This window comes from Labrus mixtus, chromosome 19, assembly GCF_963584025.1.
Source record: "Labrus mixtus chromosome 19, fLabMix1.1, whole genome shotgun sequence".
Lineage (NCBI taxonomy): Eukaryota > Metazoa > Chordata > Actinopteri > Labriformes > Labridae > Labrus > Labrus mixtus.
This window is the reverse complement of record NC_083630.1, coordinates 3,085,138-3,102,892: the sequence shown is the minus strand read 5'-3', so window position 1 is coordinate 3,102,892 and position 17,755 is coordinate 3,085,138. Positions and strand designations below refer to the sequence as shown.

General features: G+C 41.7%; 1 protein-coding gene across 2 annotated transcripts in view; it reads right to left on the bottom strand.

Moving 5' to 3' along the window:
* LOC132994486 (NEDD4-like E3 ubiquitin-protein ligase WWP1) overlaps positions 1-12,869 on the bottom strand; it is a 36,195-nt gene extending 23,326 nt beyond the window's left edge. For both annotated transcript variants that reach the window (XM_061064858.1, XM_061064859.1), the window contains exons 1-4: positions 12,700-12,869; positions 2,955-3,011; positions 2,617-2,708; positions 1,250-1,388 (exon numbers count right to left, since the gene is read on the bottom strand). In XM_061064858.1, coding sequence (XP_060920841.1) covers positions 1,250-1,388; positions 2,617-2,686 — 209 coding nt within the window. In that variant the 5' untranslated portion in view covers positions 2,687-2,708; positions 2,955-3,011; positions 12,700-12,869. The remainder of the gene's footprint in view (positions 1-1,249; positions 1,389-2,616; positions 2,709-2,954; positions 3,012-12,699) is intronic.
* Between the last annotated feature and the right edge of the window lie 4,886 nt (positions 12,870-17,755).

Genomic DNA, 17,755 nt, shown 5'->3' with positions numbered 1-17,755 from the left:
CAGCTATGCTCCGCTTACCAAGTAAGGGTACGATTGGCTGTAGAAACTCAAGCAAGGTCAGGGTTTACTGTACTAATCTGTCCCGAACCAAACCGGACCGCATGTTGGAAATAGGGCTTAACCGTGTTCCAGATAATGTGGTGTAATCGGGATGTAATTGATCTAGATATGATATATTGGGTGTTATACAGCCTACAAAGGAAAAAAAAAAGTCTACAAAATAAATCCACTATTCTCTACTTCCTCCTTCCAGCAGCTGCTTCCCTTCAAAACAAAAAAAACTGACCAAAAACATCTTAATTTCTGCTTCTTATTCTTACAGCCTCTCTTTTTGTAAGCATCCGCCGCTCTCCTAAAATCTCCCGACAGTAAATCTTCCTCGCTGCAGACGAAGCGACTGAAGTGCTCGCCTTACATAATGCAACTTCCTTCCAGGATCTGAGCCGTAAGAAGTCACAGCAGCTCGCAGAACATTCATGCTGCAAGCACAAGATGAGAACCACGGCACCACTCCGAGATATTAGCCGTAATTACCCAATTAAGATAATTAGCATTGTCAATGACATCTCTCTGGCAGTTAGCAGAGCCATTTGGAAACCAGAGAGCAGTAAGAGTCTGCTGGTCGGATACTGAGAGCTTTGTGCGTCATCATGCTCCCCTTCTTCTTACACTTCTCTATAAGAGCCACTTGAGGGTTTTTTTCTACTAAAATACACAAATTTTCCTTGAGCCTTATGATTGTTACATAACGTATACAGGCAGAAATAGGCCCCTAAATTCCTGCACCAAAGCCAACATACTGTTGTTTCATCTTTTTCTCTTCATCTACAGCGTTTTATATAAGCTCAGACCATCTGGAGATCAGCAGAGGCTCTCTCTAGCATCGTTCTGTTGAGGGGGGAGTATTAGGAGACAGATGTTTATGCTACCCTCACAGTCTGTCTCTCATTTTATCTTCTGCAAATAAAAAAAGACGTGGGACTCATGAGTAATCCTACATTCATTTCTGAAGGACACTGTGTACACAGAAGTTGATTTAAACAGAGTAAATAAAAAAAGACAAAAAAAAGGAAGAGAGAGCACACACACACACACACACACACACACACACACACACACACACACACACACACACACACACACACACACACACACACACACACACACACACACACACACACACACACACACACACACACACACACACACACACACACACACACACACAGAGTAAACTGCTGCCTCTTACAGAGTGAGTCTCTCGTCCCATTTCGGATTGGAGGAGCTGTGAGACTTCGCCGTGCGGCGTGACTCCCCCTCCGCTGTCACCTCCACATAGATGGCCGCCCCAAACAGACTCTTCTTCCTCTTGATTTTGGCACATGAAACTGGCAGAGGGAACATGAAGGAAGCGATGAGACGAGTGAAAAAAGTTTACAGCATTTCAAAAGCAAAAATATCGGTCATCCAATATATCATACTAAAACACCTGAAAATGTGTATGTACTAATCCTTTACATACACCGGACATGGCTCTGTTTGTGTTCTCTGAGCTAAACCAGGGGCCATGCAGGGCAAATAGCAGATAAAAGCCTTCTGAGCATTGAACCAGGGCTCAACTTTATAACTTGCCGGCTCGCCCGGATACACGAATACAAGATCAAAATTAAAAACAACACATAAATCATGATTTGACTTTTCGCTTTCCAGTGGTACTTGTGTTTTGTCAGTGATTCTTGTGAGATCATCTCGTTAATTACTGCTGCAGCATCGATGTTTCATAAGCGCCCACTCGTGCATGTGTGTCATAGTGGAAAGGCAGACGCCTCGGACAGTTTCACCCACTCCCACGAGCGCGCTCACTAAACTCAGATTGTACACTCGGACACAGATTCAGTGTTTTCCTAAACATGGATGATCCTTGGGTAGGTGGGCTACCCAGGAATATTACGACCTATTTTCTTCTTTATTCTTTAAATTTCTGCGCTCACGCAGAAGAGAGAAAACATTGTTACGCTGGAAGGACATTTGAATGAATCAATCTGCACGTTCCTCCTATAGATGCACCAGTTGAAATGCAATGCTCATGTCAAAACTGAAGCTTCTCGTGCCTTCGTTTCAGTGTTTTTCTGCAGCTGCTGATGCTGTCCTGAAGTCGTAGTTTATGATGGTTGTTGTGATAAACGTCATCATCAAGCCTCCTCAAGCGCGGATCCCCTCATGTAAAAAGGCCATCGAGTAGAACTTTTCAAAATGCGAGTAACCTTAATTGAGCGTCTTTTGTGTACTGCCCTATGGGTGTGCCTGTGTGGATAAGAGAATAGACGGGGACAGAAGTAGTCGATCGTCCTCTGTATGTATTTATCTTCTTAAGTCACATCTGATCATGTGAGTTTCTGTAAGCGTTATAAAAACAAGAAGCCAGCTTCAGAAAGCAAATCGAACCGAAACAGACTCCTCCAATTTAAATTACATAAGGTGACACGTCATGACCCCTGTTAGGAGTAATCTTTGTTACCTGCTGATCCAGTGCATTGGGGAGTAACAGGGTCTTCAGTAGACCCTGAGGCCGCCCTTTAACCCCCACAGAACATTTCCTTCTGTGTGTGGACTCACCAACGGCATGGAGCTGTGACGTTCCTCTGTGGTTATGGCTAGACTCTGCTCGAGATGAGGCCGTGGCCATGTCATACACCACAGTGGGAAACCTACAAAACCACACACATAATACTTTAAGCCAATAAACTCACAAATCAGAAACAGGTGAACTCTCAGAGGATCCAATAAAAACACAGCTAAGAGGTCTTAGAGGCTGTTCTGGCATTTTCAGAATGTTTTGTGGTTGAAGCTCTTCCAACTTTAAGCTGTTAATATTTCCCTCCTTTTACTGATATTCAAGTTTTTGTTGTAATTATTTCACATAGAAAGAATACTGGAAAGCTTTTTATACTCACGATTGGTGTGCACTGCTCGACCTCCTGGTTCAGCCCACTCCGTGTCCCATGATTCCTCTGAAACATAAACGTGATCACTTTTAGAACAAAGTTCAGAAGAGCCCAAGGAATACCTTCGCACAACGTCTGACCTCTGATTTTTTTTTAAAAACACAGATTTATTACCATATATATTTAAAACAACTTTCTTTATAAACTCTGCCACATATCCGTCCAGCCTGTCGTGTTTCCCGTCATACAAGACCTTTTAATTCACACTCTTAGATTTACCTTTAGGTTATGAAATTAAGCTAAAATCTGCATTTATCTTCAAAACTCTGTGTTCCTCAGAACAGATGTCTCCATTCACAACAGTGAACACACGTCTTCCTTTCAGTTACATTCAGACTGTGCAGTGATTGTATTTCACTTCGCTGCTGTCTCGTGTAAAGGTCAGCTACATTTCAGAGCTGCAGAACTGTAAACACGACAAAACAAATTCATTCTTCTTGGTTCCACTTCAGAGGAGCTTTGTGATATCCCCGATCCTCTTGATTGCTTGCTTTCATGAGTAAGCACGCACTATGCAGGGTGCTTCTTCCTGCCTCTCCAGCAGAAGAAGAAGAAGATATACTTTTACACTCTGTTGTTGAACATGCCACACATATAGGCTGAAATACACACACACATGCACAAACCGGATCCTGTGGACATGCTAGTGTTGGTCTGGTCTCAAGACCACCTTGTCTGATCGGCTTCATTACTGAGATTAGAAGGAAAAGGCCTCTTTCTAAAAAAAACAAACAACTTCAATTCATTGGTAGTTTGATTTTTATCTCCCAGTTACGGACGCAACCTTCCCGGTGTGAGGGTCTAACCCCCAATTCACACATACTCCGTGCACGCAGCGGTCCGTCAGCGCCACGGTTTTGCGCAGTCGGACGGCTCGTGCCCATTCATACTGGATCCGTTTCTGGGACGTCAGTGGAGCGCACCCATGACACATCACAGGAGAAATACAAGATCCCGCGGGAATAAAGAGTAAAACATGCAAACAACATGAGATTGCATTGTTGTCCAATCGGTTCCTGTTTTGGCGTAATGTTGATAAAGTGATGAAAAATACGATCGAGTCCGTATATTGTGTTTTATTTTGAAATTGACCGGATGCTCTGTGCATTTCTTTGTCTGACTTCCTGTCCGGGCTGTCATATTCTGTCCAGCTTGACGCGTGCCTGCAGCGTACTCCGGCGAAAATAGACTTGCTGCATATTTGAAACGGAGCAGAGCATAGTGCCGTTGGTGACACGCTCCGGAGACGGACCGCAGCGCGCCCTGTGTGAACACAATGATAGACTAGAGTGGCAGCTAAGTACAATGTAGTGCGTGGCGCTGACGGACCGCGGCGCGCACGGAGTATGTGAGAATTGGGGGTAAGTGAGTGACACGCCGCCTAAACACAAGATGATGATTTTTTTAGGGATATTTATGGTCTTGGTCTTGTCTCGGTCTCGCCCTGCCTTGGTCTTGGTCTTGTCTCGGTCTTAGAGCACTCTGGTCTCAGTTATGTCTTGGTCTCGGTTAGTGCGGTCCTGACTAAAACACTAGGACGTGCACTCATGGTGAGATGTCAGAGTGAGGGGGCTGCCCACAGCAAGCGCTCCTCAGCTGGTGACGGGGGTTTGATGACTTGCTCAAGGGCACCTCAGCAGTGCTCAGAAAGTGAACTGGCACCTCTCCAGCTACCAGACCAATTTCCGTACTTGGACTTGAACCACTGACCCTCCAGTTCCCAACCCAGGTCCCTACAGACTGAGCTGCTGCTGACCAAGAAATCTGAATATTGAAAAGTTAAATGGAGGCTAGTAGCACGGGAATACTGCCGCCACCTTACGTTTTTTTGCATTTTTTGTCACTCTGAGTTTAATCGTTAAGTGAGAGAATATCTCGAGGCATTATTTGACGAGTGACATATTCGGAATATGTAAAGCACTCGTTAATTTTGTCAGCTCAGGAAGTCACTCCTCCCACCGTTTCCCAGCTCCAATTAGGACCGAAACATTTCTGATATGATTTAACGATCCGAGCAGCAGCAGGTCGACACACAGGCCGATTTGTCACCCAACATAGACCTCGAGTTGGACGAGGCAGCCTTTAAGCAGCTTAGGAGGAACCCAATTAAGAAGATAGGGACGGGGCCAGAATTAACTGATCCGTGGGAAGACTACAAGGCAGTCGGCAGAACCGCGCCAGGCAGGGCCAAGTCTGCTATCTTACCGCTCTCAGAGTTTAATACCCAGTGACTTCACCAGCGATCTGTTCGGAAGTTAATCAGACATTTCAAAGGGAAAGGTCGGAGCAGGAGTTTGAGTTTACCTAATTTTTAAACACACATCAATGCTGTTAAATATCAAAACCTCTCCTGATAGAGTTGTGTCTATTACAGGCTCAAAGATCAAGAGCTCAAGGATGGAAAATGGGAACAAATCACGCATCAATTAACGTATTACAGATCTATCAATATGCAAATCATAGAAACAATTTACATGACAAAAGAAAGGCTGGGAGTTTTAAATATATTGGGAGGCTTTGAGTATCTACATGTGGGTATTGATCAATAACGGGCAGGGAAGAGAAACTTGGAAAGAATATGAAAAGTAGCAGACGACATGAATGTCAAAAATTATCTATCTTCAGCAGGGATGTCATCACAACCCCGCTGCCTTCCTCCGCACAGTCAAAAAACAATTTACTTCAATAATGAGCCTAAAACAAACAGCCTGTTGACAATCTGAAAAGGACCAACTTATTTTTTCTATTAACCGTCTATTAACTTGATCAGGATCAAGTGCAGATCTCTTTTAATCTACAATATAACCTGCTAACGAGAACACCCGTTCAGAGCGCACAGAGCTTCATAGTGAACACACACATTTGCGAGCCAGCTTGAAGAGTTGCGGGTTCGTAGTGACCCTGAGTCTCTCCAGCAATGCAGTGGGCTGCTGTCTGCAGGGGGAGGAGTCTCCCTCGTTTAAGTTTGCATCCTCTGAATCGAGCCCCCGTTGTTTTTGTCACAACTGTAGAAAACTTCAGAAAGCCTGATGCTCTGATAGACTTCCTTTCTAATTTGAACAGCTCATTACAGTTTAAATGTGAACCCCACCCCAATTATTTTCCAAATAAAAAGTGACAGCCCTATCACATAACCATTTCTAAAAACCAGATGCTGATTCTTCTTCACTTGACAAGCTTAATATGATGTCATAAAACCTTTTATATCTAATCTTGGGGGAACAAGATGATGTACTGTCGGAGGGATGAATTCAGTCACCGAGCCAAACCACAGACCCTGACAATGAGAAAAGTTTGACTCTGTTTAGCAGTCGTCCTTACAGAGCAGGCAGGTGACAGCTGGAACAGAAAAAAAAACTGAGGGATAAATGATGGGACTGGGACTGAGTCCAGGAGCGGTCATCTGCCATCACTCTCAACCGTCCTGACAAATGCAGAATGAAAACAGTTATAAGCCATGCAATAGACTGACCCTAAATCCCTCTGACACAGCTTTTAAAGTATCACTGACACCTGGGCCAACAGGTTTCACATGCTCCATGAAATACGCTCTACTGCAGGACTTGTTAGATTTATGAAACTGGTGGGGCAATTAACTAATTGTGTCATGAATATCTGCAATGTTTCTGATGTAGCTGTGCGGTTTAACAGTGTGCAGCAGGAGTGAATAAATTAACCAAAGCTGGGTGACATAGACTTCTTTTATTTTGTCTCTGTGTGGTATCCAAACAGATATCGATATTGTTTGATTGAACTTGTATCGTATTAAAGTTTAAAATTCTGGTATCGTAACATCCCTAGTCATTCACGTTTGCAGGTATGCCTTATGATAACAGCAGCAGCTCAGTGAATAACCAAATGTTTTCCAATCAATTTCTGGCTCTGGAAACTTTTTTTTTGTAAGGCACCGCCTGGACTTCCTCCGGGAGCTCCTGTGCATTGTGACAATCAACTAACAAGTCAGGTGTGCTGCATACTAAGCAAGTACAAATCAAGTTTTCCCCTCTTTTGTCTGGATGGATGCCGATATAATATTTCTCTTTGCTCACACAATAAAAATCCACAATCATATAAAACCAGAGTTAAATGTACTCACAGCTCTCCCTGGGTGGTTTTCTAAAGAGTCTTGCAGCTATTTGTGAATGTGGTTCATTCTGTAAATACTATTCTTACAGATGAGCTTGGGACACCCCTGCTGCAGTCATAAAACATACTATAGGCCGTAATGTGGACTCTTAAATAACTAGAACAACTTGGGGCATAATTCAATGAGGAGAAGCCTTATGAATGAAACGCTGCTCTTTTACCCAACAGGCTCATAAGGGCAGCGAGTAGCACAATTTTATGCAACCTTGGTAATATTTGAATTACGTACAGAATACTAGAAACACCCCACCAGAGCCCCAGATATTTTAACTCCCTTATTCTGTCTGATAATGCAAAGCAGATGGCGAGGTTTAACTTCCTCTGAAATGCCTCCACAGACCGCAGTGTGCACAGGCGAGATGTGACAAATTGATGCATGGAAGACTTCTGTACATTCACTTGCTGTCAGCACATTAGTCATACATAACCAAAGATAGTATCCATTAAGTGCATATTTTAAATGTACTGCCTCATACAGCCAAGAAACGATCTTAATGTCGTCATCAGAAATTCTTCAACAGTCCTCACCTCAAACTCACCAGCTGTAATAAAAACTGTAAATAACTCAAACAGATATCTTAACTGTGAATAGTCTGGCCGGTTAAGTTTGTACCTCTTTAGATACCACAACAACGACCAGAGAAGTCCTCAGCATTTCATATCGGGTCATCTCTTGTTTAAATCAACAAAAAAATGAAGGCAAACTCCTGCACACTGTCTAAACAGCACAAATACGTTGGCAATGTTGAAATGTTGCCAATGTATTTGTGCAATTTTGACAGTGCTTGTTCTCTTTTTGTGATCACCAGCTTTTGGTTAACGATTTGACTGAAGTTTTTTTAAAAGCTTGGGTTCTCTTTGACACAGTCTATGAGTGTGTTTACATGTTACGAGCCATGTTTGTTTTGCTGATATGTCACTTGGCCGAGGACGCGTCTGAGCAGGTTGTCGACAGCTGTCACAGTATCCCGTTAAATTTCGGAGTTCTCCAGGTAGCAAAATCAGGTTTCTCAAAATAGAGGCATGATGTTTACATGCTGAAAAACAAAAATGGGAAACCTAAAAAACCCTGATCAAAACCGGGATACTCAAGTCCATGTAACGAAACTCATTCACTAAAATAACAGGGATCGTATTATATAAAATATATGATAACAAAAGGGCTCGAAAGGATCAAATACTTTGACAACTTCATCAGTAACAACAAAGATTAAAGTTATTTGAAGTTGAATAAAAAATAAAATGAAGTGGTTTGGCAGTTTTAAAAGTAAAAAAGTATAATTCACTTACCGGTAGTTATCTTTAAAGGTTCAAACCATAAAACACAATAATACTCTGTGTAGTAATAAAGCAGTACATATTACAGTATGCATCGTACACTCCTTCCACAGCTGTCTCATGTCTACGAGATAGGAATGACTATGTTAGGACAACAAGCTGAAGGGGAAAAGAGCAACTCTGACTTTATAAGAGCAAAGACAGTCAACCTTGTGTTTGAGGTTTGAGGTTTGTGCACTTTTTCTTGGTTCTCTGTGTTATGATTTCCTGTACTGTCTGATGTACTGGTCGGCCTGTAGAAAGAACATCCTGCATTGCTGCTGTACGGGTGGATTTGCTTACAAAACAGCCATTACCCTGCTTACTGCTACACCACGCACTTTATATTTTGTGATGGATTTGTGTTGAATGAAAACGCTACTCAAAGGAGAGGCAGTCGAGATTCCTCAGATACTGGGGATCATACAAGGACCATTAAAGTCCCTCTTAGTTAACACACAAAAACCAGCACACCTCAATGAATGGATGCGCAGGACCACATACACAGTGTTTGCACTGGAACACATCAGGACCGAGCGTGATGTCAGGGGAGGTGTTAGCTTACATTAGGACTCCCTTTCAGCAGACACCACAGCTCCACAAAAGGGGCAAAGTCACACAGAGTCTCTGTCATCACTGAGCCTGGACTTCTCTTGTTGTCTTGGCTTTTGGGTAAAATTGAACACAAATCTTAACAAACAAATAAAGATGTATAACTACACAGGGCAGCAGGAGCTTCCATGTTGACCTGGCAGAGATTTAAGCCCTGTGAGGATTCATTACTGCGGTACACTGATCCTAAATGTGCTCCACCTTCATTGTTTGACCGAAGCAAAACTGCATTTGTGCGTTCAAGTTCCCTGCATACAATAAAGCACGCTGTTTAAAGGTTAAGTGCATAACAATGTTTAACCCGGCTTTCCGATCTCAACAACAACAGGAGCTGTTAATTCTGACGACTTTCTCTATGCTGGCATGACACACTGGCTTCACACAGTGGCGACAGGCCACAACTCCCACTTTCCCCACAGCTGCTTCCTGGCTTTTCAAAGGTCAAAGTGAGTGAGCGTGTGTGTGTGTGTGTGTGTGTTTGAGAGATTGAGTGTGAACAAACAAGTTTATGTCAAAGCCAGCTAGGAAAAGTTGCTGACCAAGTGACATCTTTACCTTCTAATGAGGCACTTATATATGTACAGAATGAGACAAACTGAGCTGTGGTTAAAAACTGAGAGACATTAAGACGAGCACTATTGCTCCTGAAATACAAAACCCAGGGTGGTACAGAAAACCTCCATCTGCCACTGAAACACAAACAATGTTTGTTCATGTCTCTTTGCCTGTCCACAGAGGGGAAATACAAGACAACTTCATCGATAGGATTTCCATCAGTGAATCAGAAGAACTCACTATAGCCGTTTTCACATCTGCACTCCTGGATATATCTCAATAATTTCAGGAGCAATGCTCCGGATATTCTCCTGACCACGATGTTCGCATGTCCACCTCACAGCCCTAAATCAGGGCTTTCACACTTGCAGAAACTCCTGAAAAACTGCTGCCTTTTCCAGGAGAATACATGTAAGAATGCATAGACCATAGACTGTCTGCACGCGACCGCAACAATCACCGTGCCCGTCATTAAACTGCTGCTTTATGTTTTCTGTTCTCCAGTTACTCTCCAACTCATTGGTGATTAAAAACAATACATTACAGAATATTAAGTGCCTAGGACTTGTGTTTTTGTATCTGTGATATCGAAACAGGTGTCAATATTGTTTGTTTGTTTTTTGATCACGACAACCCTGGTGTATAGTATGAAGAAGCAACTTCTGAAATGTGATTAAGATGTATTAAAAAGTGTTCCCATGTCAGGCAGGTGAGACGCACCAGTTTGCAATGTTTGTCAGCTGAAGTGCAGATTCTCCTTACTTCTATCCATTTCATATTTAAACTTTTTTTATAGGCCTGCACTCACACTGCTCCAGGACTAACCGGGCCTGAGCACAGTTACCTCTTGTACAAAACGTCGTTATGAAACACATGCATGTCTTTATGTGATCATGAAATGAGCTTAGTTTACAAGACAGGCGGATTCAAAACATAAAAAAGGGACATATGGTCGAGCCTGGGTCCACACATCAGAGAACATGACAGCTTATTTTGGAGTTATGTTATCAGATAACGACAGAACACATGATTACTCAATGATGAAGGCTGTCCACGTTTCTTGCCTGTGCTTGTGCTCGTGCATGAACTATACCTTAGTTAGTGCGTGTGTGTATTTCGGCCTATATTTGTGTAGCATGTTCATTAAACAGAGTGTAAAACTGAATTTCCCCTCGCGGGATTGATAAAGAAAAAATTATTATTGAAGCGTGCTTGGGCACTGTACAGATTGCTTAGTGTGAGTGCACCCTGAATCTATCAGAAATTGTAGGAAAACTCCTGCACATTTATAGCCCAAATATGTTTGCAAGGTTCCAGTACCAAAATGTTGTGAACATATTTGAGCAATTTAGACAATGTGCAGGAGTTTGCTTGCAGTTTTTGATGGATTCTACAAAGCCCCTAAGGGAAATATTTTAAAATAGGTTTCTGGTGTGCAGCTAATGCTCTCCATAAAGTTTTACATGCCCACAAGAACATGCACACGTAATATTTTCTTGTGAACAAGCAATACCTTCTCATATTCACGGGATAATTTCTGGTGCACACAAGAACATATTGTGTGTGCATGTTATTGTGAAAACAAGAAATTTCCCAATTTTGAGTGCCTGCGGTTTCTATGTCTGTTGCCTTTGTACAGAAGGTTAAAAATTTGATATCATGACACCCCTATAGTGTACAGGATGTAGACGGGGACACCCCTATAGTGTACAGGATGTAGACGGGGGCTAACAAAACGTTGTAATAAATCTGTATAAAATAGTGTTGTGTGCAAAGTCAGGCCTGTCTTTACATGTGTTTACCTGTGTCTACAGTCAGGTGTTGTGCATCAGCAAAGACAATCATACCTCATGTCATGGTAATGTCAACACACCTTTAAAAGTTACAGGTAACAGTAACAGTAACAACAACCACAGTCCTTTTTGTACGTTTAGATTACCACAGTTCAGCAAACAGGAGGATGGATTATGGGATTAAAAACATTTTTATTATCCGTTTATTAACCATTAACTAACACCTTGTTGATTTGATTTTGACCATCAGACACAAACTCTGATCTGTTCACAAACTGGGACTAACTTTGTATAATCTGCAGTCATGCTGCTGTTAGCGCAAACAATTCCTTGTGTTAATTCTCAATAACTATATTTAGTAAAGTAATCTCCTCTTCAAAGCCCGTGTTAGGTGAGTTTATATCTCCTACAGATTCATCACGTCTGTATCTCTGTGAGGATAGGAAAGCTAAAGTCAGCGAGCTAGCTATCAATAAGCTAGCCCGCTAGCCTCTGAAAAACAATCTCTGTTTACTGATATTTGTTTGCGTAACTATCTTAACACTAGCTGACAATCCTTCCACATCCACCTGCATAGCCAGCAGGTAACACCACACACACCTGAAACAGTTAACGTGTTTGTTTAATCTGTAACTGTACAACTTGCGGCACAGCAGACACGGCTACTTTAGCGGGCTAATGTTACAAACTTAGCTAAGTTAGCTATTATCCGACCGCTGCCTGCTAGCCGGTGTTATGGCGAGATGTGCTGCCTTGTCAGCGTATGCCCCCATAGTGCGAAACGACAACAGAAGCTATCTGTAAACCGTATAAAATAATGCTACCAGAACAAAGTAAACTTATTTTAAATCCCTACTCACTTCATGTGCATAACAGAGTATGGGGAGCCAATTTTGGTACTCTATAAAGATTTCAGATCAAGCGTATCCCCTGTCAAGCAGACTCACTTTAAACACCACTTACACTTTATGGAAACTCTATAATAAAACCCTTTTTTAAGATTTTAGAGTAAGCATTTGTCCCTCGACGTGTTGCCCCAGTAATAAAATGCTCCCTGTACTGCACAGAGTCGCTTGATAGCACATCTCGATGGGTAGCATAATTCGACATAACACCTGCTTGCTAACTGATTTACTTTAGCAGCTTTGCTAGCTGTCCGCCATCACTGAGCTAGCAGAGTCAAAACAGTTTTGTTTTATGGAGATTTTTTTAAAGACTGGGTTGGGGTTAGACTTAGTGACGGTTTAATTCAGACAAGTAGCCGTGTTTACCTCCTCTGTCGTCCCGTTCCTCTCCGTGTGACTCTCCGTGTCTGTGCGGTTCTCTAACGGTACGGTTGACGGTAAATGCCCAGCCTGCAGGCCCCACAGTCCGCTACGGCTCTCTGGCCATCTCTGAGCACAAACCCTCCGAACAGAAAAACACGGTGACAGGCGCGCCACCCCAAATACTGCTGTGTAATAACACGGGACAGCAGCAGAGTCAGTGTGAGTCACTACAGATAATACTCTCTGAATAATGATGTCTCTCTAATCTAACAAAGACCATAATGTCCTCTCCTGTGTTTGCAACTACAAGTGCTATTAAATATTCAGAATGTGTGCAGCTTTTATAGTAAACAAAGACACCATTCACCACATTTGCTTTTCTATATTATCTTTTACTATATTCATTATGTTTTAATTTCCTTTGTTGTGACGTCATCTTCGTCTTATTATTATTTTAATTTGTTCATCATCATCATTTAATCCATCTTCTCCCTAATTCGGCCTACATCATTTATTACCATGTTCATCCTTTGCACTTCTCACCACCGCACTGTTGTCTCGTGTAGGTTTGCACATATTAGTCTTTGTTTACTTGTTGTTTATGGTTTATCATCAACTTTTGCACATGGAGAGCACAGACTGACATCACATTAAGGTGATTCTGATTCTGATTGAGCCCCATCTCTCTAATCTAACAAAGCAGACAATAAAAACAGACCATAATGTCCTCTCCTGTGTTTGCACATCAACTACAAGTGCTATTAAATATTCATAATGTTTTTTAAAGTAAACAAAGACATCATTCTTGTTTGTTATGGGAATGTTACCTTTGTTATTTTTATGTGTTGATTTAATTCATCAGCCAACCAAAACAAGTAAATACAAACATCAAATCTTGAATGAAAAGGAGCAGAAAGAAGAATAATCTCATATAACCCACCCCTCTCCCACAGAGACATTAGGTGATTTCAGACCAAACAGTTCTGGGGACTTTTTGAAGAGGAACTATCCACTAGTGAGAGGTCCCTGAGAACTACACACTGGGGGGATTTTTTTTCCGTCTGCATTTGCACCGCCATGGTACCTACTCTGAAGCAGGAGTTCAAAAAGTTCCTCTAAACGGGATTCTAGGAACTACAATAGTTCATAGTTCCTGTTGTCACTAAAAGAGAGGGAGGATTCCAACAGTTCCTAAAACTATGAACAAAGAATCCTTGTTTCTCCATAACTGTGACATATAAACATTATACCACTGTTGACTTTCTGTCAGACAATAATTCAGATGATATTTCATAAAACCCTTTTTTGTCAGTGTGGGGTTTTAAACATCTTTCTTCTCCGCCTCTCATCTACCTCTGTGGGAAATATTCTCTATGCTCACTTAAACTGGCTCAAATCCATTTGAATTAATTTTCCTGCACGTCTGACTCCTCCAGAACATTATCTCTGCACATTTTTGATTCACCCTGTTTTTGTTTTTTACACTGTGAACTTTTGTACTCTCTGGGTAATATCTTATATAATCCTGGAAAAAAACTCCATCTTTGCACTTTTAAACTAATAGACTCTACATATTTGATAAACAGACTTGGTAGCCTGGTTAAAGTGGCGAGTAAGATTGCAGGGAGGAGTCAAGTCCAGCTGAGCGTCCTCTACAGCAGACAGGTGGTCAGAAAGGTGACTTCTCTCCTGCAGAGCTCTCAGCCTCTCTATGCAGAGTTTAGTCTTCTCCCCCCAGACAGTACAGACTGCCTGTGGTGAAGACTAAAAGGCATCAGGTCTCATTTGTACCTGCTGCTATTTGTTTATTAAATAGAATTTCTTAGTTGAATTTTAATTTCTTGCTCATTGCACACTGCACTTTCACTTTTATCACTTTTATCTGGAGCATCTCTGCTGGGCTTTCATTTTTCATGTTTTATGTATTTATGCACCTAATGTTAGTTGCATTATTTCTTAGTGTTGTCTATGTATTGTATGTTTCCCCTGTGGGGTCAATAAAGATACCTTTGACCTTTGACCTTTGGAGAGGCTGTGGCTCAGTTGGTAGAGTCGGTCGTCCCTCATCCAGAAGGTCGGGGGTTTGATCCCCAGCTCCTGCAGCAACATGCCCGGTGTGTCCTCAGGTAAGACACTTAACCCCAAGTTGCTCCTTCTGCTTCGTCCACAGTGTATGAATGTGTATAAATGGGTTAGTTACTCCTGATTGTCACTTTACACAGCAGCCTCTACCATCAGTGTGTGAATGTGTAGGTGTGACCTGCCTTAGATCAATGCCATTTCCTGAAAGGATGCATCCAAACCATACTGCACAAAACCCGGAAGTTATCATCCATGTTGAAATGTTCAGTCTACTGAGGTGGACCCAAAAAATGCCCTCTGAATGACCACAAGGATTCAGAAAGTCTACACCATACTGAACTGTGGCTTTGGGGGAAGGGCCACGGTCTCTGTCTTCCAGATTCCTGCTCCTCAGGTTTCCCGCCTTGTGTGTCTGCTGTGCCCTGAACTCACTTCTGTGTTGTTGTCACCTGATTGTGTGTGTACCCCTGTGTGTCCTCCCTTTAGGTCTATATTGTCTGCCTTTTTCACCCCCTCTTTTGCCTTCTCCTCTGGATTTGACTGCTCATATTTTTGGACTGCCTGTGTATCGAACTGGACTGAAAACAAACCTATCTTTTTGTACTCTACCCTGTGGAGTTGAATCATTTTTTAAGTTTGTCTTTGTGTCAGAAAAAAGGCTTTACTCATTTGAGAATTGTACGGAGCCCCCGAAGTCCCAAAAAGTGTATTTTTTGAAGATAAATATTTTGTTCTGCTGTTCATGTGCAGACCAGCAGAGGGCGCCAAAGTACACATTCTACCTGTTTCTGCAGTAATTTAAAGATGGTCTGTCAGGTTCCTGCACATTTAAATTGGATTTCTGTGACTCTGTTTTACAAAATGTACTGTTCATTACAAAATGAACTACTTTAAAAACAGAGTGACCATTCATCTCCAAAACATTTCATCTATCTCAGTTTCTCATCAGTCTACAAGTTAGACATTTTGTAATCATCTGTTGGGAAGCTGTTATAGGCAGAGCTGGTCAGTAGTTTGAGTCCAGAGATCCAGAGGTGTGTGCTGATCTGGGTTGAATCCAGCAGATGCAGGAGTGAGATGGAGGCAGGAGTTGATCAGAGGATAACTTCAGGCAAAGGAGAAAAAGTGCGAGTAATTTGCATAAAACAGGTACAGGAAATTCTAAATGGCTGGACCAAAAGTGAAACAGAGTCTGTACCATCTGGCAGAGTGGTGGAGATGAAGCCCATGAAAAGCCATATGTCTGCAAACAAACACACACAGAAAGGGGAAAGAGGAGGGTAAACTGACGAGGATCACAAGGTCAAACACTGACTTCACAGATTAAGGCAATAAATTAAAGCTCTTGTTGTTTAATGTTTATTAAAAAGTCCCTGTGCTTGTTTCAGGAGGAAGTTCAAAAGCAGGTCACAAAGATTTGGAACTTAAAACAGTGTTTCAGTGTTCAGGCCCTAAGCAGACATGCATTATATTTGACTAATTTTTCCTCAACATCTCAACTTATTTATGTCGTATTCTCCAGGTGGCACCACTGATTTCTCTTTGACAGCGAGTTAACTTCTGAGATATTGAGGAAAATCCAGCCTTGTTATTCTGAGATAAAAAGATTATTAAATCGAGATCTCGAATGAAACAACTGGAAAATTCTAATCACAGGAAAACAGAGTGAATAAAATATATGGATGCATGTCCTCTTAGGGCTCCCGTATATAAAGGAATAAATAGTTTACCCATGTGGAACTGATTAAGCAGCATTTTTTATTTACTTACATTTCCAGGAAATATTTCTCTGTAAAGAGGAGAACGAGGACACAACCAGCTGGCTATGAGGCAGAGGTCATGATGACGGAATCATCGGTTTAGTTTTTTAATTCTCTGCACCGTTATATTTATTACAAATGTGCGACCACCTGTGAAATCTTCTTTCCCTCACAGAGAGGTCATGGCATCGTCTCTTCTCTGACCAGCATCCAAAAAGTCAATCAATTCGGGTTCAATCCCAGGTGACGTACTTTATGTAACTCTTATATTCCTCCCACGGCGCTCACTGTTAGATCTGAGGAGAGTAGACGCCCTTCTGAACAACTCCCTTTACATGCTAAACCTTGTAGCTTCATTTCGACTCCAAAACAATCATCAGGTTTTCTGATTAATGAGCTGTGGTGGTCCGATCACTTATGATCTTTAATATCTGCAGGTTTTTACAAGTTGGATGTTGGATATTCAAATCCCGGAGGTCCTGACCTCGGAGTTAGATAACCTCCTGAGACCCCAGATTAGTTTGGTATGAATTTAATTTCTTGTTTCTCTTCAGGATTATTTGTACCTGATGTTATCGAGGAAAACAATAAAATTCAGCCGTGAGGAACAAATTATAAAACTTCTTATCTCAGAGCTTGAACTTTTCTCTACGAAAACAAAACAAGTTCCTAAAATTGTGACATCTGTTGGTTTTCCTGCACAAAGTTTCTCTTCTTTCAACTCTTTACAGAGAAATAACTCCTGGAAATGTATGTAAATACAAAATGCTGCTTAATCAGTTCCACAGGAGTAAACTATTTATTCCTTTACATACGGGAGCCCTAAGAGGACATGCATCCAAACATTTTATTCACTCTGTTTTCCTCTGATTAGAAATTTCCAGATGTTTAATTCGAGATCTCGACTTAATAACCTTTTTTATCTCAGAATAACGAGGCTGGTTTTCCTGTGAGAACAAGTTTATATCAGACATTTCCTCAATATCTCAGAAGTTAACTCGCTGTCAAAGAGAAATCAGTGGTGCCACCTGGAGAATACGACATAAATAAGTTGAGATGTTGAGGAAAAATTAGTCAAATATAATGCATGTCTGCTTAGGGCCTGAACACTCAAACACTGTTTGTTAAGTTCCAAATCTTTGTGACCTGCTTTTGAACTTCCTCCTGAAACAAGCACAGGGACTTTTTAATAAACGTTTTAAGAGCTTTAATTTATT